Source organism: Branchiostoma lanceolatum, chromosome 1 (genome assembly GCF_035083965.1).
Source record: "Branchiostoma lanceolatum isolate klBraLanc5 chromosome 1, klBraLanc5.hap2, whole genome shotgun sequence".
In the NCBI taxonomy this organism is placed as follows: domain Eukaryota; kingdom Metazoa; phylum Chordata; class Leptocardii; order Amphioxiformes; family Branchiostomatidae; genus Branchiostoma; species Branchiostoma lanceolatum.
Genome location: NC_089722.1, coordinates 28,130,973 through 28,152,444, shown reverse-complemented (window position 1 = coordinate 28,152,444; position 21,472 = coordinate 28,130,973). Strand labels below are relative to the sequence as shown.

The window sequence follows — 21,472 nt, the reverse complement described above, 5'->3', positions numbered from 1 at the left end:
GCATGTTTAGCCATACTCCTCGCCATGCAAAAAATGGACTCTCCCAAAATAACAATGGACCATTCTAAAATACTTGCACTAAAAAAATGAATCACCCCAGTCCAAAATTGAGTCTTCCAGTAGCACCTCAACACAATATTGACCAGTCCACAACCATATCCACTAATTGATTAACAAATACACTTCTGCTAAAAAATGGACTTTTTCATAATCATTCCAGCTCAAAATTGAAAGAAATAATTAAATAATCCTCCCCTTGCAAGAATGGGATATTCCGTGCCATTTCCATGTAAACCAGTCGAAAAATATCCGCTGAAAATTACACTCTTGCGCATAATCAACCCAGTTCAAAATTGAATTAAAAAAGATCAACCCCAGGGAAGAATGAAGTTTTCCATAGTATACATATGAAGATTTGACAGGAGACGAAGGAAATGACCAAAAAGAACATATTTGAGTCAATTCAAAGTCACCGAGAGGGTTTTAATATAATATTTGTAATATGTTTGAACTATTTTGATTTGCATTACTAACGGGACGAAAATGATAGAAAAAATTCACCCCGTCCCGGCGTCCGTCCCAAAAACATGAACGACATGAAAATATATTTTCTTACAGATTCAATCACGAAAATCAACAGCATGGGATTCCAAATTTTCGCAACGGCCGACCATTTATCATGGTTGAACTTCCTTCCAAGGCGTGCGATAGATAAACATTCCCGGCACATAATAGTCACTAGTACCAGACTAACGCAAGCTCATGATGATAATAGGGAGAAAGTTTGTCAGTGAAGTTTGGCCACCAGAGGGTACATTCATTTAACGTTACAAGCTAGCGCAAAGGGGCGAATCATTGACCTTACCGGGGACTGACTCTACTGGCCTAATCATTCCTTTTTTGCCGAATTCTACGATCAATACGCCCGTACGTAGGACATGTAGGAAGGCCTGGTGGTGGACGCTACGTCGCGCCAGTCTGAGGAGAAACGATCTCCCGTGTTGTGTTGAAGAATTTGGAGTTTGAAAATATCTGGAATAACTAATGCTAGAATAAACATTCACAAAATCATTGATTTAACTTGTTTTCTGTTATAAAATTTCCTAAACTGCAATTTAACCACTGAGTTTAAGGGAACATGGTGTTTTCCCGATAATCACGTTAAATGTTTATGTCCGGTCTTTCCTCCTCGTAAGCAAACTTCAAGCTTGGCCAGGTGCAAGGCACTCGGGGTCAATGACCTGTAGGTCATATGTAGTATTGAAAGTGACATAAGTGGCAAATATTGTCAAGAAAGCCCAAAATAAATCGTTTTGAATATATGTATGCCAAAAATGGGAATGTAGTCCTTTAAATATTTGTTCAAGCCACATATACAGCAAATTTCAGGTCATTCGGTTGAAATACCAGGGCGCAGGAGGCCAAGATATGCTAAAAATAGCCTAAAAACCTCAATAAAATCACTTTCAAGGTCAATATCAAAACAAGGAAAAGAACGCACATTGGTTTTTGCCTACATTACCTCTGTACCAAATTTCAGGTCATTTGGTCAAAAAATGACAGAGATGAATCGATTTGAAGATTTGACAGGAGAAGAAGAAGAAGAAGAAGAAGAAGAAGAAACATGAGAGAAAACAATATGTTTAGCCATACTTATGGCTAAACATAACTAACAGCACTTTAACTAAGTTTCAGACATAACATAGGGGGAATTGAATATTTCATCATTTTACTTAGCAGAAGAATCTCTTGTTTAGATTCAAGCCTTGCATGTCTAAACTTTTAACTGTTCACAATCTTTGTGCGATCTGAAGCTGTATTTGAAAGATGCTGCAATTTATACATGTACTATATTTTGACATTTCCACTATCAGTACATTGCGCAGTCACACGCATCAAAAAGGAGTTCGATCTTCTTTTTTACACAGAATAAGTCCCAGTTATCTATAGTCTGGTTCGACCATTTCTTTACTTTTCTCTAGACTACACCTCCAGGAAAACAGTGCTGCACTCGAATGCACATTGTTGTAACCATCAATCCAACATAAAAGAAATTGTGCTGCATACATTTTCCTATTGTAAAATTTTCTGGCACAAGAACGCTTACAAAGTTTGTTCCGAGCCCTTCAAGCCGAGACCGATTAAATGTTTAAGTGGACAAGGTACTCTTAATTTGGATATTTAAAATGCCTTAAATTAGTTAAGCGATGTGGATATTCATTCCTTCTTTTCCTCCCCTGCCTCCTCTTTCTTTGTTTCTTCTGTTTTCTTTTCTTCTTTCTCTGTTCCTTCTGTCTCTGCTTTCTCCTCTCCAGATTTCTTGTCGTCTGAGACGGTAAGTTCCCCGAGCTTCTCGGCAACCTCGTCGGAATCCTCTTCTTTTCCTGACTCTGTACCACTGTCTGCCTTTTCCTCTCCTGCAGGGTTTATACATAGGGACAATGCAATTTTCTGATTTAACACTTCTAAGTCAGGACATTGGCACCCCACCTAGCAAACTGAAAAAGGACTGCACACTCTTTAACAGCGAATCATAGGTCGAGTGTTTCCAGCCACCCTGTCAAATAATCTTTATTACCTATAACTGTGTATAGCTCGCAGAAAATATATCAGAAGAATGCATGCACATAGAATTTTTTTAAAACATGCTGTGCACACTTGAGCTATGGTTTACACTGCAAAACAAGGATACTAACATGGTGGTCAGTATTTGCTCGCATTGATATAAAAAGTGAGTGAGAATGCTCTATAATGGACTCTCCAATGATACAAATTTCAATGCAATCAATGGTGAAACCACTGATTTGTCAAAGTTGAGTTTCTAAATTTTTTCCAGATATTTTGAACATGAAAGTGAAATGCTTTTCAGGAGAGACGTTCACATCAGACTTCAGTCCGCCCGTCGTCTCTAATTCATCATTAAAGCAATAAAATTCTTAGCAGCCTCTGTAACATATAAAATAACCTTACATTACCTCACCGATACAATTGCAGAAAAATTTGTACCAAAAAGCTTTCATCACTAATAAAAACCTCACCTTTTGTTTCAAGTCTCTCTCTCACCAGGTCTTTAGCTTCCTCAAATTGGTTCTTGAACTTGGATGCATCTGGAGGTGGATGACAAGACAGAAGACTTAAAAACATTGAAATCAATCATACAGCAAGCATGTTTTCCTCAATCTACATGTATAAAGACAATGGCATAACATGTTGATGAAGGTTAGACATCCAGGTAATAAGATATGCAAAATGGCAGTCAAGCAACTGGATAAAATTTGTAAACAGTCCGACATTTCAGACAGCACCCGCTGTCTTTCGTCAGTGACTAAAGGGATTTAACAGGGTTTTTTCTAGAAAAATTGAACAAGAGGGAGCATACACAGGCAAGGGAGCGAATTCTATGTATTTATGGAAGAATCGATTGCTGAGTGAAGGCTGTATGCTGGATATTTAGCTAAAATCTGAATTTGACAAGGGGGTGCTGGGCTGAAACAAGAGGGCGCAGCACCCCTCTTTCCTGATTTAGATGAACCCCTGGGATTACATGTAACTGGAGTGACCAGGTTTTAGGGCCTAAACTTTGAAATGGTATGCTAATGACATGAAACTTTTTTAGAATGGTTCAATAGCAGATAATAGCTTAATCGCAAACAGAAATAAAATGATGGTATTATCGGCTACTATCAACCTACTACAATTGTACTTGTATGGGGAGTAATGTAAATGAAATATATAAGATTCTGTTTTTCACAAACATCTTTTTTTCTTTGAGCATGCACAATGAACATCTGGTATTCAAGTGGGTGGGAATGCTGCAATTGACAGACCTCGAGTAAAACACAATTTTACTCACTTTCTGCATTAGCGAATCTGATGGCTAACAACTCTGCCTTGGGTTCCTCGTCTGCGAAGTCTGCCGTCACGCTCCAGACCCACGCACGGTCACTCCCGCAGTTGGGCTTGAGCTCCATGTAAGGTGTGACTGGAACAAGACATAACATCTGTCAGTTGCACTATAAGTACTGAAAACGGTAATTCATCTCGACTTGTCCAGTAGAGTTAACCAGCCTTAAAAATTGTATTTTGGGGGTAAGATTTAACTGAACTTGGAAAAAGATTTTGCCATTTGTTTTTGAGGTACAAATGTAGTTTCATGCTTATCAGTTCAGATTCAGAATAAAAGGTAGAGGCAGGAACTTTTCTGTATGGATAATTTGTATATCATCTGTATTAAAATGCTGTTCAGATGAGACGTTCACATCAGACTTCAGTCCGCCCGTCGTCCCAAGTTCATCATGAAAGTTTCATTTTGATCTAACACAAGTAACAGACATAGATTTCGAGATTTTCTATATCTTATTAATACAATGTTGTACATCATATTGTTTACTCATCACAAAGCTTTTACTATGCATTTTAGCTGTACAAAGTGACTGTAAGAAGAAGGGGGCTTACTGTAGTGGTTGGCACAGATCTTAAGGGTTTTGTCTCTCCTCATGAGAACTCTGATTTTCCCCATGTCTGTTTTGTGCTGTAGAATCTTGACCTCTCCGACGCCTCTCTCCTTCCACTCTGCAGGGTCTGCTTCAGACGCATATCTGAACAGTTTTGCTCTCCTAAAAACGAAGAAAAATGGTGCACCATGAACTGAAAGGTTTTGGCCCTCCTTGAACTAGGGATGCGTACCGGTTATAAAGGTCCGGTTATTACCTGAAAAAACGTTTTGGTTCAGGTCCAAAAAACCGAAACCCAGTTTTCCCGTTTTTTCGGTACTGGACCGGTAAAAAAATCTAGCACTCACATTATGTCTTTTTCGTTCTAGAGTCCAGCGCTCGTGAGTGCGACTGGATTAGTCGCATATGCGACCAGTTTTTTGAGAATGCCACTAGATCTAAAATCACGGTCGCACGGTGCGACAATAAAAGATTAAGACCTGCGCCAGGATAATGGCTGCAGAACTAAGCGGTAAGCTGAAATTTAGGTATTCCAACCCTAACGTTACCGCGAAAATCGTCGGTGAATTTTCTATCATGTTTCCGCGCCCGCGGTACAAAAACTATCCGTTCGTAGTTGCAAAATTACCCATAGAAATAAAGGATATAAGTTTCTTGCCTTTGTGATGTATTTGTTTGATTTGTAAAATGTTTCAAACGCCAGGAATGTGCCAATGAAAGTGAGCGCTAGCCGTGCGTTTCCATCGGCCGCCATGATGTTTTTAAACCGCAGCAGAATGAAAAGGCTGTTTCCTGCGGTCATTTTTAGACCTGTTCAATCGATGATTTTTACGATCAAAAATCAATGAATCAATTGCAGTGGAGTTTCATCCCCCAAAATATTAATTTTTTCTTTTTGTTACTGGTATCATTTCAAAGCTCATGATTTGCCCGTCATTATGGCGCTACTATCATTTTGCTGCGGTCTATAATGCATAGCAAAGCTTTCTCCATGCGGTCGGCCTGTCATTGGATGGCCGCGCCGCGCGGTCCTGACGCGCGAAATTTGAACTGCGCGTTTCAAAGGAACCGAAGATATTTGACTGGGCCGGCACAAACAGATCATTTTTGATACTATTGAGCAAGAATTTTAAGGATATTAAAGTATTTTGGATTGTTTGTAGACAGAGGGTGGGGGTGAAAAAAAATGCCTGTCAAAATGTTGAACTTGATGCCAGCAGTGAAGTTTCAAATTATGGAATTTGACTTTATTTGTTTTGGTCATGAAACCAATAGATAAGTTTTAGAGTTATTTATTTATTCATCATTCAAGGTTATGTGAATCATTACTTGCCTTGTTCCAAGTAAAAAATACCATTGTGTATTTTTCAACTTGTTGAACTTGAGGCACCGTGGCCCCCGGATAGGGGCCAGCCGGGGAACCTATGCCCAATTTTTCTAAAAATCCCTCATACTAGTATCATTTAGCATGTAGGAAGGTACTGAATGAATTGAATTGAATTGCCAATTGCTCTGCACCATCAATGTAGGTTTTTATCTTTTATGATCTATTGAAATACTTTATTCCTGGTTGTTAACATTGATTAATACTATTAATAGGAGTATTACTTGGTATGGCCAAGACTTTTGCTTGTTCTTCCAACTTTTTGTAGTGGTGCTCATAGATTTTTGCTGGTGCTCCTAACTTTTTTAGGAGCACAGGTTAGTGTACAATAACATGATATCAGTCTTGCTCCATGACAAACAGTGTTAGACTGGTTCAAGTACATTGTATGTGTATCACGGTGCAATGTAAGAACACTCCAAGTACTAGTTAATAGAAGTTTGGCAATTAGTCAGATATGCCATGGGTTCAGGTCGGACCTAATAGGTCCGGACCTGAACCTAAACTTTTAGGTTCAGGTCCGGACCTGAACCTGAAAATGGGTTTAGGTACGCATCCCTACCTTGAACTATGGCCATGTGGCATAAAAACGCACAGCATAATGGGCTTGAGTAGTTTGAATAGACACCAATATGGCAGTCAGCACTTGCTCGCTTGAATGATATTAAAAAAAATGAGTGAAAATTCCATATAAAAAACTCTCCAATGATGTATATTTCAACACAATGATGTAACAACTGACATATATATGATTGGTGACCATAGTTGAGTTTCTAAACTTTTCCCGATATTTTGTACATCGAGGTGAACTGCTTTTCAGGAGAGACGTTCACATCAGACATCAGTCCGCCCGTCGTCTCTAATTCATCATAAAAGCAATAAAATCAACTGTTTAACAGCCTCTTTAACATTGACAAAAACCTCACCTTCCCTCTCCAATAATCTCCAAGCAGATCTAACGGTAGCAAAGACTGTATCCAACTGGCAAAAGGAGTTTTTATAGCCACAGACAAAAATCTAACTTACATTGTGAAGAGCACTTCTTCCTCCTCTTCCAATGTCTTAATCTCCACAGCTTGTAGCTTCACAATAGGCTCAAAATGGATGTCTGGGCTGGAGGGGGTCACCTCATCATGCTGGAAATGGAAACAGTTGTAAGTTGCCAATTATATACATTCATCAATACCGGCGGTACTGCTTTTCTATTGGATTTGGATGTGAAAATATTTTTGTCCTGTTTTGAAGTTCTATTACTTTCCCCAATGTGAAGTTGGTGATGTTTTGACAAGCTACTTGAGTTACTATTCAAACAAGTTCTACTAAACTACAATTGGCATTTATGGAATTACAACAGTGTTCTGGAAATAAACAAAACTTTAGGATTTTCTATTGTTAGGTTTTACTTTTCTATTTTGATAAAAAGGAGGATTCATGAAATGAGGAATCCGTCTGAAACAGGACGAAAGAAAACAGACCGACGAATCACTTGCTGCAATTACATGTATTGTATTGTAGTACTAAGTGTGTCAACTGTCTAACTCTGTGATATCATAATTCATATGTTCAGTTGTAAGCCTCGTATCTGTCTGCAGTGATTTCACTTAACTCACTGCAGTCATCAGAAGGCACGCCAAGTGGCGTTGCTGTTGGGAATTTTCGTGCCAACGCAAACATGGCTTTGTTTGGCTAGGTATCAAAACTCCCCATTTCAAATTGTTTTTGTTTGGAACCAATGATCCCTAGAAGACAATACTGATGATGACAACCTAGTTCTCACATACAATTAGTCTAAATTTCATCTAAGTTCCTCAATAATGATGGTAAATGACTGATGAGTCTGTACACCCCCATTTAGCCATTATGCTGCTATGCTAGTGTCCATTCTCTCCACAAGTGGAAAGTTGCTTGAAATGCTAAACCAGTGGCAATGAGCTGATCCATGATACAAAGTGACAACCCAAACTTCCAGGTCCATCTAAATAAATCCTATTTCTTGAAGACATGTGCCCCTTTTATCATAAAAACATAAGAACTAATGAGTATGATCACATGTTACTAGTAAGACCCATATAATTTCTATCTGAGACAAGAACAAAGAATACTGTAAATGCATTTAAAACTATTTTAAGTTCTTGTGGTTTTTATTTCATGCTAAGGTGAAAATGGAGTGTTCGTGGTGGTTTTAATTTTGCGGCAGTGCTATAGTCACATACTGCTTCAGTTTGGACAAAAATGTTTGCGGTGGTTTTGCGTTCGCGGTGAACGGTCACCGCAAAGATTTCAGCATAAAATTTGGTTCAGTAGACCAGTCCACTACCAACACAGCGTTCCTTGACTTTATGCGGTATCAAGGTTATTAGATTTGTACCTTATAAGTTATACAATCGTTGCATAAGAAAGTTGATGGATGGACTGGCTTTCTTTCATAATTTTTTCATAAAAAAATTGAAATCTCCCCATCGTCTGATACTGATACCTAAAAATTCGGATATCATTAAGAAAAATTATAACTACTGTAGTGTATTGGTAGTAAATATATTGAATGGGTGTACATTCATATAATATATCGGTATCAAAGACAGTTAAACGTGACTCTTCCTCCGTGAACTTGTGTTCCTTGGGTTGCCCCCCTCCCCACCTTCTAGAAAACCCAGGCCTACTAGTAGATAGTTCGTTCCAAAGGCTGTTTTCTTCTTCAGACAACCACTGAGAACATGATTGTAAACCTGAACAGGAAAAAATTCTTAAGATATAGTTTTCAACCTCAAAAAATCGTTATGGCGAGAACCTTTGTACCTCGTACTCAAACTGAAACTGGGGAGGGCGACACACAAAAGACGCAGCTGTTCGATTTTACAAACCGCCATGCAAAACCTCCATCCTTCGACACAATCTGAATGCATTATATGTCAACCTCGGCACATCAATGACGACAAAGAATGATTCTGTGGTTAATATACCTTTTCATCCGCCATCCTTGTGAGTTTTATGGTCCAAAAATGAGCAGAAACGAGCGGATTTGTCTGGATTGAAGAACGGATCCTCACAAAAGATATGATGACCAGTTTCCCGCTCTCTGTCTTGTCGAAACCGAGGCTGGTTTTCCCATCATGCTCCAGGCGACCAAGATGGCGGCGCCCATGTAGAAAAATGCGGTTTGGCCAAAATACACTTTGTTTATTGTCATAAACCAGAACTTGGCTACCAGATTACCAGGTAATGGTATACAAATGCTTACGATAAGTTCCAGTATGCAAAATGCAATGTGCAAAAAACGAAATGAGACATGTTTCTTTGTTCTGTAGCCTAACTTGTACCATCAGAAAAGTTAACACAACCTAACAGATTTGCACATAATTTGCAGTGGAATTAGATGCTGCAAATTTACTTTACCTTTACTTAGTCCCATCCTCATGCCTGAGGGTCGAGGACTATGGTAGCAAATCAATTTACAGTATAACTATAAACCTGTTAATGCAGAAATGTTCGCGGTGGTTTTATGTTCGCTGTTTTCGCGGCGACCGTTTAAAACCACTACAATGTTTTCATCCAATAAGCTAGTTCACGGTTGCTACTATGCATGCGCAGTGTCAAAGGTGAAGGCCCTCGAGACGAGCACTGCTTGCAAGTCGGGGGCCTTCACCTTTCACACTGCACATGCGTGGTAGCAACCGCTAACTAGCTTATACTGTAGCAGTATGTGACTTAAACGCTGCCGCAAACTTAGAAACACCGCAGACACTCCATTTCCTCCTTAACGCGAAATAAAAACCTCACGAACTTAAATGCATTAATTTACAGTATTTCTCTGGATTTGCAGGTATTAAGTTAACTGGCAACCCACCATATCTGCAACACACCAACACAACAGTGACTGCCTCTGTGAGTCTAGGCATTTCATTCTGCTGGATAACACCATATGGATGAATAAATCTGATGACAGACACACCTACAATGGAGAGAACAGAACTACAAAGTGAGACTGTTTCTAATGAGGGGACCGTCTCAGAAGATCTAACATCACCCCAGAGAAATCAGGAGGAGGAAGAAAATACAAACAAAGCAAATGTCTGTGACAATCCCAACTCTACCAATGATGTAAAAGCAGTGGGAACTCTTAAGGAAAAAGAGGACACTGAAAATGATGTAACAACCAATGAAAGTGCTTCTGTCGGTTGCCATGGAGACCAGGTTCCAGAGAAAGAGGGAGGAGATGGGGAAAGGTCAAGTGCAGCAGGCACATCAGGTGACCTTGACCCATACGCTTATGCAAAAGATGGGAAGTATACAACTGAAAACTTCAAGATAGAAGTGAGGAATCTACCCAGGTATGCTGGCTTCTCGGTGAGTACTGTTCATCTTGCATATATTCATGACACTTTTGAATTTGCGGTTATACTTGTGTCTACATTGTATGTATTGTTTTGACTGCGAGCTCGAAGATACCACAAACTCATTTTCTATTTGCTGCGAAATCTGAGTCAAAACAATTCACAGTATCTTCTTTACTCGATGTCCCATGAACTTGTACTTTTAGCTTTCTGTAACAGCATAAAAAACTAAAGATCACAATATATGATATACATGAGCATGTTTATCTTTTCTTCAGCAATTCAAAAAGCGTATGGTGAACCAAGGACTGACACCACACAAGGTCAAGATCATCCAAAGAGACAACATTGCTTTCGTAGCCTTCAGGTAAATATTTAAGTCTACAATGATATATACCCAACCTAGATAAAGGTATGTCTTGAATAGAATTTGATGGCATTCAGCTCTTAAGAGTGACATACTAGTACACATATCAATCATAACTTTGTCATCACACAGTCAGTTCCTTTGATCTCTATGCTAATACATGTATCATATATTTAAGAATAGCTGTCTCCTAAAATGTTACTTAAAGTAAGTTGATGATTTTCTTACTCCCAGGTGTGAAGAAGATAGACAGAAGGCCCTGGAGGTGTTAAACTCCCATGTGTGGAAAGGATGTTCACTGTCAGCCTCGGTCAGTGACTGGTTAATCTGTCTTCGTGCACAGAAGTAACTTGAGTAACCAGGTTTTTTCATTTGTTCAATAGTCTGTAGCTAAATGTACCTAGCTTACAAATTGGGAAGACAAGTCTGAATGGAAAAGTATACCACTGGTACAGCAACAAATGTGATGTAATAATTTTTTTTAGAAATATACAATTGGTGCTAAGGCCACACCAATTTGATTTCTTGGTTAACGGAATAAATTAAAAAAAATAATAATAAAAAATGCTAGATTGGAAAAACAACATGAAAACAGAATCTCAGAGGAATGTTTTTACTTTGGTGCACACAGTATCAGGGAGTGAACAGGGTCAGGTGCAATTTTTCACCCCAGCCTTCTGTTTTCATAATTTGTTTTGTGCTAAAATTAGAAATAAAAATCTGTTAACCAAGAAATTAAATTGGTGTGGCCTAATGAATGAATTACTACATATATATATAACAAGCTCTTTTTTGTTTACTTGTTTCCATAGAAAAGCAACCCAGCAGCTGACCCTCTAGTGAAGAAGAGGAAAGAAAGAGAAGGTGATGATATTTTCACACCTGATATACATGTACATATAAAGTGTTTTTTTTAATGTTATCTACATAGTTCCACGCCACCAGACCGCCACATTGAAATGAAAAGGTAGCCTCTACCAGGCTCCGCCGGATGGCTGGAAAAATAGTAGAAATTGGCCGTAATAGAGTGAATAGTGTGCCAAGGGAGTTAGCTACGGAGGGAGTACATTCTGCCATCCGTCGATGGCAGAATGTACTCCCTCCGTAGCTAACTCCCTTGGCACACTATTCACTCTATTACGGCCAATTTCTACTATTTTTCCAGCCATCCGGCGGAGCCTGGTAGAGGCTAATGAAAAGGTGTTGTAGAGGCCTTCTCAAGAATGTTTTGAACACCTGGATATCAATGACAATGTGCATGCCCCAGAATTGCATTAGTAGATTTCTTTCATTTTACAATTTCTTTTAATGTGGTGGTCTTTGGGTACCTTGAAGAGTTATGAGAACTGTTGTTGTTAACAGGAACAGACATTGAACCTTCCTCTACTTATTTTTCTTAGAGTCTGGAGCAGGAAGTAGCCAGAAGAGGGCAAGGGGAAATGATGAAGATGATGAAGACTTGCCTGTTAAAGATAGGTGAGAACAATTTTCGTGATTATTGAGTAATTCCTCTTTTGTTATGATCACGATTTTGTGCAATGAGAACCATGACTCATTTTTGGATTTGTTTGTTTATCTGTTTGTTATTTTGTTTGTTTTATTGAGATCTCCATTAGTGTTACATAGAGAAACAATATTCTACCTGGCGTCCACTTACATAATAAATTAACTGAAATGTGAATAACAAAACTTTACTAGTATACAATCGGTAAACAGAAAATTATACATAATCAAATGTAGTGAAAATTGCCCCAAAAGTGCCAAAATTCTCCTGCCAACATCAGACACAGTCTTGGCAGGGGAATTCCCACACCTTTGTTTTGCGATGCAATTGCATAATCTGAGCTCTGGTGTTCAACATTTGAATGTAGGATCATTACATATTTGCTATCGTTCCAAGAGGTACACTGTATTATATGCCCATAAAGTAATAACGGAGATAATCAAATTTCAAGTTTCCGAACTTTCTGCCTTGTCTGTATTAAATTTTTTAAATCAGAAGAAAATATGATTGGATTTTCCCCTACAGACTCCTACTAGCGGTGACTCCCCTGTGGAATGTGCCGTATGAAGAACAGCTGAAGCAGAAGACTGAGAGTCAGAAGGTTGTTCTGGGCAAACTCAGCCGAGCCATCGAGAATGTTAACCCTGGCCTAGGGTCATGGGTGGTACAGCAGAGGTAAGAAAGTAAACAAAGTTAAGTGTGTGTTAAAGGTAATGTTGGAGTCAGTTTATCGTTGTTGTTTTTTTTTGCACTAATTTTTTTAATCAATCCTATGACATTGCATAAAAATATTTAGGGAGTGAAAACATTGTATCATTTTTGAGGATGCAATCTTGCAGAAAAGTTGCCAGTTTGTTTATTTATGGCTAGTGCTTATTTGTAAGTTGATATTGCCAAAACTCAAGTGGGCCATGGTTTGAGGGGTTGTTTTAGTTCTGTTTGTAAGTGCAGGAAACCTACATGTACATGTACAATGAAAATAATGCAAGTATGCTAAAACGTGCCTGCAAATTTTAATAACATGAGGATTTTTGTTATAAAGAAATTACGTTGCCCAAATCCTACATTATGCAATCATGCAATCTGATAGAGGTACAATTTGATATCTTGTAATTTGATCTTTATACTTCTTGCATTTTTTTTTCCAGAAAACAGTATGACAACATGTGCTGTAAGCTTGAAGACATCACACCTTCTGTAAGTACTGAAATGTTGACATATAATAAGAATTAGTAAATCCTGTAACAGTTATGAGCTGTTTTGTGACAGTTTGACATGTACATGTTTTGTTTCCTCTGATTTCCATATCTGATAGTAACGGCATGTAAAAGAACCCAACATGTTATCGAAAAGAGTAGGGGGAACCGGTGCCTTTGGTAATGTAGCATTCAGCTATCGAAAAACATGATTTAGATATCCCTTCCAGTTTGGCCTGATTTAGTCAAAGATTGCTGTATTGACCTTTTGTACCTTATTTATGTCCTGTTTAGCCCATCCTAAATAACTACAGGAACAAGAATGAGTTCAATGTAGGAATCAGTCCAGAAGGAAAAGGTAGTAATAAGATCTTCATTGTCCTTTTTTTCTTGAAAATATAGTGCAATTCATCCACTTTGCAGGGTTAACTTGCCATGCTAGAAAATCAATGCAAAGTAAATTTGGTATACATGTATTTACATCTGCGGCTATGGATAGCATTTGTTGGTTGTCTACGTATATCTTGAAATAGAATACATTTTGTGTTAATGTTTGATTAGTGAACTGTTGAAAGGCTGATATAATGCAAGGTGAAAGTAACTGAATAAAAAAGACTCGAAATGAAACTTTCGAAACGAAACGTTGGTGGAATAAATCTCTTGGTTGTAAAAAAAGAGTCTTTTTTATTCAGTGACTTACCAACCTGATGAAACTATTCACGGATGTAAGTAATTGTTGCATGATTTTCTTTCTGCAGAGAAAACTATTGGGTTCAGACTGGGAAGATATAGAGGTGAGTTGATATTGTGGTCACCTGAGTTGATGGAGAAAATTGGTGTTAAGTATCTCTCCCAAGAGTACAATGTTTGGACCTGCTAGCATAACCACAAAGTCACAATGCCACTGTGCAGAAGAACCCTTACTAAGTACTGTCCTGCATTCCAGTACAGCTTATAATTGTTTGTTTGTGCCTTTATTTTGATTTGAGATTCTCTATTCAGCCAAAGGGCTGCTAATTGAAATTCTTATTGAAGGACATCAATTATAGTAAAGACCATTAAGTCATCATACCTTTCAGCAGAAGAACCGATTCTATCTTCATGTAGTCAAGTCAACTTAAACTTATTATACATGGGAAGTTTGGCTGATGAATTTAACTGAATGTTGTTCTAGGTGGCAGCTGCACGGTTGTGAATCCCTATGACTGTCCCAATCTCCCGGAGACAGCCAAGGACATGGTCAGGGTAGGTGCAGACATCACACCTTGGGATGGCCACTTTAATTGCTTTTGAAATAACTCTTAACCCTTAAGCTGCCAGGTTTTTTAGCCAAGTAAAAATCAAAAATGTTCGACCCCTGACCTCCCTCACAAAACCCGCGAAACACCCGGCGGCGCTAACTCCCCTAACTTCCCGGCTTCGCGCGCTACACGCACGCAAAGCTGTTTTGTTCTGGGGAATACCCTATCCCGGTTATAACCGGGTCCAGCACACAAGGCATATTTCTGTATCCCTAATTAAGTCGGGACTGGCAGCTTAAGGGTTAATTGACTAGTGCCCCAGGCCGTCTAGGTCTCATATCTTGACTGTATCGTTAGATAATCTGGCTTCCCAAAAGTGCGCCTCTGATTTAACCATAGTTTTTTTCTTCAGATTTTCCAGACATATTTGGAACAGTCCACAAGGAGTGGGTACGACACAGAGAAGCACCAAGGTCACTGGAAACAGGTGACTGTCAGGACTACCCAGGGGTCAGAGGTCATGGTCATGGTGCAGTTCAATGTGCAGGACCTTCCAGAGGTCAGGGTCAAATTCATTAGTAACTACTGCATTGTTTTTGCATGTATTATTTTCTTGAATAGAAATAAAATTCTTTTATGGCACATTTTTCAATGAATTCAATAGATTTATGTATAACTTTTTCGTAAACCTTCAGGAAGAGATTGACAAGGAGAAGCAACTTCTACTAGACTACTTCAGCACAGGGCCAGGGAAGGACTGTGGTATCACATCGCTGTTCTTTCAAGCACATAAACAAAGGTAGGAGTGGACAGTGGTATCACATTGCTGTTCTTGAAGGCACATAGGCTAAGCAGGAATAAACTAAGATAGTCCTACTTTATAAAGGTTTTCTAAGCACAGTTTCCTGTCTCATTTTCTTGTCTTATATGGAATTATGAAACAGAAATAATTTAATAATTTTAGTAATTCTATCTTTGTAGGAGGCCTGGAGATGAAGAAGCATCATATCAACTCATCTTAGGAAAAGAGGTAAAACTATTGTAAAATGTCTAATGCATAACTATGTGTTATATACATCTCCATTGTCATGTATATTTTTAGTCTTTGAAAAACTTCATGACTTATTTCATATTTATGATTTATATTTGGTTTCAGTTCATACAGGAGAAGCTGTTGGGTATGACCTTCAGAATTTCACCAGATGCATTTTTTCAAGGTAAGAAATGATGTTCTGTCAGCAGTTTCTTGGCATAGACTTCAGATGTGCTTATATTCTGGCTGCCCTTGTGTTACTACTATTTCAGTCCCTAATCATTGAATGTTTTAGCAACTATAACCGCTGTACTAGTATGTATGGCATAATACAAAATTAAGAAAGGCCAAATAGCAACTGGATATGATTTTGGAAACAGGCAGACGTTTCAAGTAGCATCTACTAACTACTTAAAGAAAATTAAGAAAGGTTCGCCTACTGGAACAATCTAACTGCCTCACGACAGACGACAAAGGAGCCCCTAAGTCTAACTCTAGTCTGTATAACACAAACTCCAGCTGTCCGGGGGTTTTTGCCCCCTCCCTGTGGACAGGACGCGCAACCGGTTACAGGGCGGCGAGCGGTTACAGGAGGCTTGAGTACAGCTGGATAGCAGTTGACACGTCATGGTGGCTTTATTTTCTCTCCTGTCCCAGTGAACACCCTTGCAGCAGAGGTACTGTACTGTACTGTGGCTGACTGGTGTGACTTCACAGAGAACTCCACTGTGCTGGACGTATGCTGTGGTACCGGCACTATTGGACTGACCCTGGCAAAGGTAACAGATCTTTTCAATGAAACTAGAAATTTTGTCACATGAAACTTTTCTGAGGTTCAAGAAAACGTTTGTATCCTCTTGCAAATCAAGGGAAGGTAAAACCTAAGTGTTGGTAAATGGGGTCAAATGGTGTTAGATGATTTAAGAAACGTTAACAGCTCTTACATTTAATTGTGTACTTTTAAAAGGTAAATTTCAAGTGTCATAGTCAGACTAAGACGTCAAGAAAAGATGCAGAATCTCATTAAATGTTATGTAACTTTGCCTTTATTCAGTTCAATGGAGTGCATTCTGCCTCTAAATTACTATGCAAAATTTATTTCTATTTTTGGTTCTTTCCCAGTGATGTTGCTAAATGTCTCCCCCTGTTCTTGCAGCATGTGAAGAAGGTGATCGGTGTAGAACTGTGTCAGCAAGCAGTGGAGGATGCCAAAGTTAATGCCGACGTCAATGGTAAGGACACATCTATCTGAGTTCCCATGTGGAAAAGCAGAAGACATTCTGCCAGACCTGTATGTTACACATTGTACCAGTACTGCAATGTTATTTGTGAAGCTGTGTTTTTGCTTTTTATTACAGGAATACAGAATGCAGAGTTTCTATGTGGAAAAGCAGAGGACATTTTGTCTGACCTGTATGTTACATATCGTACCAGTACTGCAATATTATTTGTGAGCTGTGTTTTTGCCGTGTGTTACAGGAATACAGAATGCAGAGTTTCTGTGTGGAAAAGCAGAAGACAATCTGCCAGACCTGTATGTTACACATTGTACCAGTACTGCAATGTTATTTGTGAGCTGTGTTTTTGCCGTGTGTTACAGGAATACAGAATGCAGAGTTTCTGTGTGGAAAAGCAGAAGACATTCTCCCAGACCTGTATGTTACACATTGTACCAGTACTGCAATGTTATTTGTGAGCTGTGTTTTTGCCGTGTGTTACAGGAATACAGAATGCAGAGTTTCTATGTGGAAAAGCAGAAGACATTCTCCCAGACCTGTATGTTACACATTGTACCAGTACTGCAATGTTATTTGTGAGCTGTGTTTTTGCCGTGTGTTACAGGAATACAGAATGCAGAGTTTCTATGTGGAAAAGCAGAAGACATTCTCCCAGACCTGTATGTTACACATTGTACCAGTACTGCAATATTATTTGTGAGCTGTGTTTTTGCCGTGTGTTACAGGAATACAGAATGCAGAGTTTCTATGTGGAAAAGCAGAGGACATTCTCCCAGACCTGTATGTTACACATTGTACCAGTACTGCAATGTTATTTGTGAGCTGTGTTTTTGCCGTGTGTTACAGGAATACAGAATGCAGAGTTTCTATGTGGAAAAGCAGAAGACATTCTCCCAGACCTGTATGTTACACATTGTACCAGTACTGCAATATTATTTGTGAGCTGTGTTTTTGCCGTGTGTTACAGGAATACAGAATGCAGAGTTTCTATGTGGAAAAGCAGAAGACATTCTCCCAGACCTGTATGTTACACATTGTACCAGTACTGCAATATTATTTGTGAGCTGTGTTTTTGCCGTGTGTTACAGGAATACAGAATGCAGAGTTTCTGTGTGGAAAGGCAGAAGACATTCTCCCAGACCTGTATGTTACACATTGTACCAGTACTGCAATATTATTTGTGAGCTGTGTTTTTGCCGTGTGTTACAGGAATACAGAATGCAGAGTTTCTATGTGGAAAAGCAGAAGACATTCTCCCAGACCTGTATGTTACACATTGTACCAGTACTGCAATATTATTTGTGAGCTGTGTTTTTGCCGTGTGTTACAGGAATACAGAATGCAGAGTTTCTGTGTGGAAAGGCAGAAGACATTCTCCCAGACCTGGTCCGGAGGCTGCATGGAACAGAGCTGGTTGCTGTGGTGGACCCGCCCAGAGCAGGGCTACGTGAGTTGAATACGTGCAATTTCTACCACAAAGATGAAAATTTAGCCCTGAAAAAAGATGAAAGCATTATATGGACAATAAAATCAGTGCCATATTTGATTTGATTTGTTTTTCCCTTTGCCACCAAGTACTGTAGCAGCATCCTCTTAAGATAGCTTTAAACAATACTTCCAGTCAGATGTGCAAAAGTTAGGTGTGACAGATCGTTCAGTGTAGTATAACCAGCTGCTGCTGCACTGCGTGCCTGCGAAGCTGGTGTGTTACACCGTATGCCAGTTATGCCGGTTAATATATAGATACAGATACAAATACGTATAGGGGCCTACATGCCTTTGTTTGTACAATGTAGAGCGTAAGCAACTGTCTGCAGGTCCACGACCTCATACCATATCCAACTGATGTTAGCGTTTTGTTAGCAATTGATTATACAAATGTTTATCATTATCTGAATTTATTCAGCACTGCCCCATCTCCATACACATAGGACCCACCTACACACTGTTAATGTTCATGTCAGGCCCAATTGTAAAAGATAGGCCTCCTGTCAAGACTAGAGCTGGCTGTGGCCAAAGTTTTCATAAAATATCTGCTTCTGCCGGTAATCTGCACACTCTTTCCTTACTAAAAGAGTGTGTAGCTTTCAGTATTGGAGCCATGATGTATTCCATTTTAGCAATCAAAAGTTCTATACTGACACAGATGAACTGTCATGCAAAGTCCTGTTATGTGATCATTTCTCTCCCTTGTTTTCCCACAGATACCAGGGTTATATCTGTCCTGAGGAAGTGTTCCAACCTGACCAAACTAGTGTATGTGTCCTGTAACTCACAGAGCGCCATGCCAAACTTCATAGAGTGAGTACATGTATATTGTATGTCCGTGTACGGTAGTGCTGCATACGGGGTACGGGTATGATAGTGCAATAAATCTTTCAGTTCTTGGATTTCGTATTCCAAATTTTCAGTGCATGGAAAAAACTGGGGGAATAAGATGGAATCAAACATTATGGGTTATTTTTCTATATTCTTAGGGTCACAAGTTCTAAAGACATTCTTACTTGTCTAGTGCTTTAGTTGTTTACTTTGTAACCGTGGTGACAACCTGTTTTCTTGCCAGTCTGTGTCGACCGACATCTAACAAGTACAAGGGCGCAGCGTTCCGGCCTGTGCGCGCCGTGCCCGTGGACCTGTTCCCCCACACCAGGCACTCCGAACTCATCATCCAGTTTGAGCGGACCCAGGCGACATGAAGTCTGTCTGTTTCTCCCTTTAAACCTTTCAAATACTGTACATCTTGAAATGTTTGTGGCAGTCTTGTTTTCGGGATAGCCTCTCCAATGTAAAAACATGACATGTGAATATGCATTTCTAGTGTATTACTACTGATATTATAATAGGAGATTCTTTGTCCACAACCAGGTAATCTCACATGCTGACGTTTCGGTGTCTGCTTCTGACTGGAGTACTGCTTCTCGCCGCTATAAGTAGCCGATGTAGGTGGCAGTACTCCAGTTAGAAGCTCTGAAAAAGGTGTCTGACAGACACCGAAACGTCAGCAGATGAGATTACCTGGTTGTGGACAAAGAATCTTCTATATCCTATGTTCTACCAACCTGATGAAATTATTTTCGGATGTATTACTACTGTATTGGATGTACTTAACTGTATGAGGGTAGGACTAGGTGAAGGTGAACTACTGTATGAAAAAATTGCTCGAACCGCAGAAAACTTTTTTCCATGATTACTGATGCTTTATCAGCAGATATCTTTGAATTCAAAGTTTTTTTCATGTGGCAACCATCATTTCTGGAGTCCATCCTTTTCTTACTCATGCTATCCAAATAATTAATTATACATATAACAGTTATGCCCAATGGAGTAAATGTAGAGCAATATTGATGGACCAGGTACAAATCCCAGTGATTACCATTGTCACACTGTGTCTTACTGCTTCTAATATGTGATACAACCTTAGCAGAGTATACAATATAGTTCTTGTTTTACAATCACCCAGACAACACTACAAATTTTGACATTTTTGAGGTCATTGCGAACTGATTACACCATGAATGTTCTGTTCTTCATTGTGTTGCTACTATTATTTCAACGGCCAACTTGAAGATACCGAAAAGTCTCGATTTTCACCGTGACGCAAAATTTAGTGCCAGTAGCAGTACAAACTTTTTTACAGTACATGCACTAGTATATAAATCCTTTCTACACGTAACTGGGTCAAAGTGCATATGGAACTGTCACATTGTGTTAAGTACAGTCTGTGTGTTCTGATGATCACAGATGTCTGCAAAATCATTCTTCAAAACAGTTTTCCTTATTTTGAACCATTGTTATTTTCAATACAATCTGTATTATCATATTAAGTATTGTCGTTAAACCTAGCAAGCCGTAATGAGCAAATGGTGAAGTTAATACCGTAAATCCGCCTATTTTAAGTTAGTTAACGTTATACCTTCTAATTAAAGACTACCAAGTCATGAGATGTAGAAGAGCCCACCTATCAGGGTTGTGACTTTCCTTGTTCCCAGCAGGAAATGTAGTTTTAATGAATATGTTCTTCTGTTAGTGTATCACCGTCTTTAACATTTTGTTTGTTCATTAAACACTTCTAGACCTACTTGCCCTCAATTTTTGCTGCCCATATGTGACAACTGGAACTGTCTGTTCAGGCCTGTCAATGTTTGAAGTTATTCTTGGGATAGTCGTCCTATTACTCTACACCAAAAATAATTACTCAAGCAACTGGATAAGATTTTGAAATCCAGTTATCCAGTTGTTTGAGTAATTATTTTTGGCATATCTTATTACCTGGATGTCTAACATTCATCAACGTCCTATTACTCTCCCTGACGCATGATGATATTGTCCAGACAAATTCATCATATTTAACCCAGAATTCATCCCATTCTGAACACATCAAGCACAAGCAAACATTCTGCAAACGTTTGTTCGAATGTCTCTTATATTGGAAAAAAACAGAGTTACAAATTTTCTGACTCTTAAAGGTTCCCTTTTTAAGTTTGGGTCCATATGTAAATTAACACCCGCTTAAAACGGACATACAAAAACAGGTGCATGTGCGTGGTACGTTGTTGCAGTGCTCAGTGTGCGATTCAATGACTGTGGTATTGAACACTTAGAACCCACCCAACGGTAAAACCAGTTCTGACATGTGTGGAGACAAAACCCGCTGTGTGCGATGGACATTCCCCGGGATGAGCCGTTTTACATACGGGGGATGATGTAGTGTGTGGTTCACACAA

The 21,472-nt window shown here is 39.1% G+C and overlaps 2 protein-coding genes and 1 non-coding gene across 4 annotated transcripts; 1 reads left to right on the top strand and 2 right to left on the bottom strand.

The window, feature by feature from the left end:
* Positions 1-1,746: 1,746 nt before the first annotated feature.
* On the bottom strand, positions 1,747-8,944 carry LOC136446585 (ran-specific GTPase-activating protein-like). The gene is made up of 6 exons (XM_066445043.1): positions 8,799-8,944; positions 6,865-6,974; positions 4,456-4,616; positions 3,854-3,982; positions 3,039-3,107; positions 1,747-2,417 (listed from the first exon to the last, which is right to left on the bottom strand). The coding sequence occupies exons 1-6, from the start codon at positions 8,811-8,813 to the stop codon at positions 2,218-2,220; spliced, it is 684 nt and encodes a 227-aa protein (XP_066301140.1). The 5' UTR covers positions 8,814-8,944; the 3' UTR covers positions 1,747-2,217.
* On the bottom strand, positions 7,404-7,543 carry LOC136426367 (small Cajal body-specific RNA 8). The gene has a single exon (XR_010754294.1). It is a non-coding gene; the product is annotated as a small Cajal body-specific RNA 8 (non-coding RNA).
* A 746-nt stretch (positions 8,945-9,690) lies between the features above and the next one.
* LOC136446574 (tRNA (uracil-5-)-methyltransferase homolog A-like) lies at positions 9,691-20,828 on the top strand. 2 transcript variants are annotated; one of them, XM_066445028.1, is made up of 20 exons: positions 9,702-10,182; positions 10,448-10,536; positions 10,771-10,846; positions 11,349-11,400; positions 11,937-12,012; positions 12,566-12,715; positions 13,189-13,237; positions 13,531-13,594; positions 13,995-14,030; positions 14,411-14,481; positions 14,890-15,036; positions 15,173-15,276; positions 15,459-15,507; positions 15,634-15,694; positions 16,168-16,289; positions 16,667-16,742; positions 16,869-16,900; positions 18,111-18,195; positions 18,953-19,049; positions 19,312-20,828. In XM_066445028.1, exons 1-20 carry the CDS (start codon positions 9,775-9,777, stop codon positions 19,442-19,444), a joined length of 1,977 nt encoding a protein of 658 aa, XP_066301125.1. In that variant the 5' UTR covers positions 9,702-9,774; the 3' UTR covers positions 19,445-20,828. The 2 variants fall into 2 exon arrangements, with proteins under 2 accessions (XP_066301117.1, XP_066301125.1); XM_066445020.1 differs by lacking the exon at positions 16,869-16,900 and having other exon boundaries at positions 9,691-10,182; positions 18,079-18,195.
* Positions 20,829-21,472: the final 644 nt, after the last annotated feature.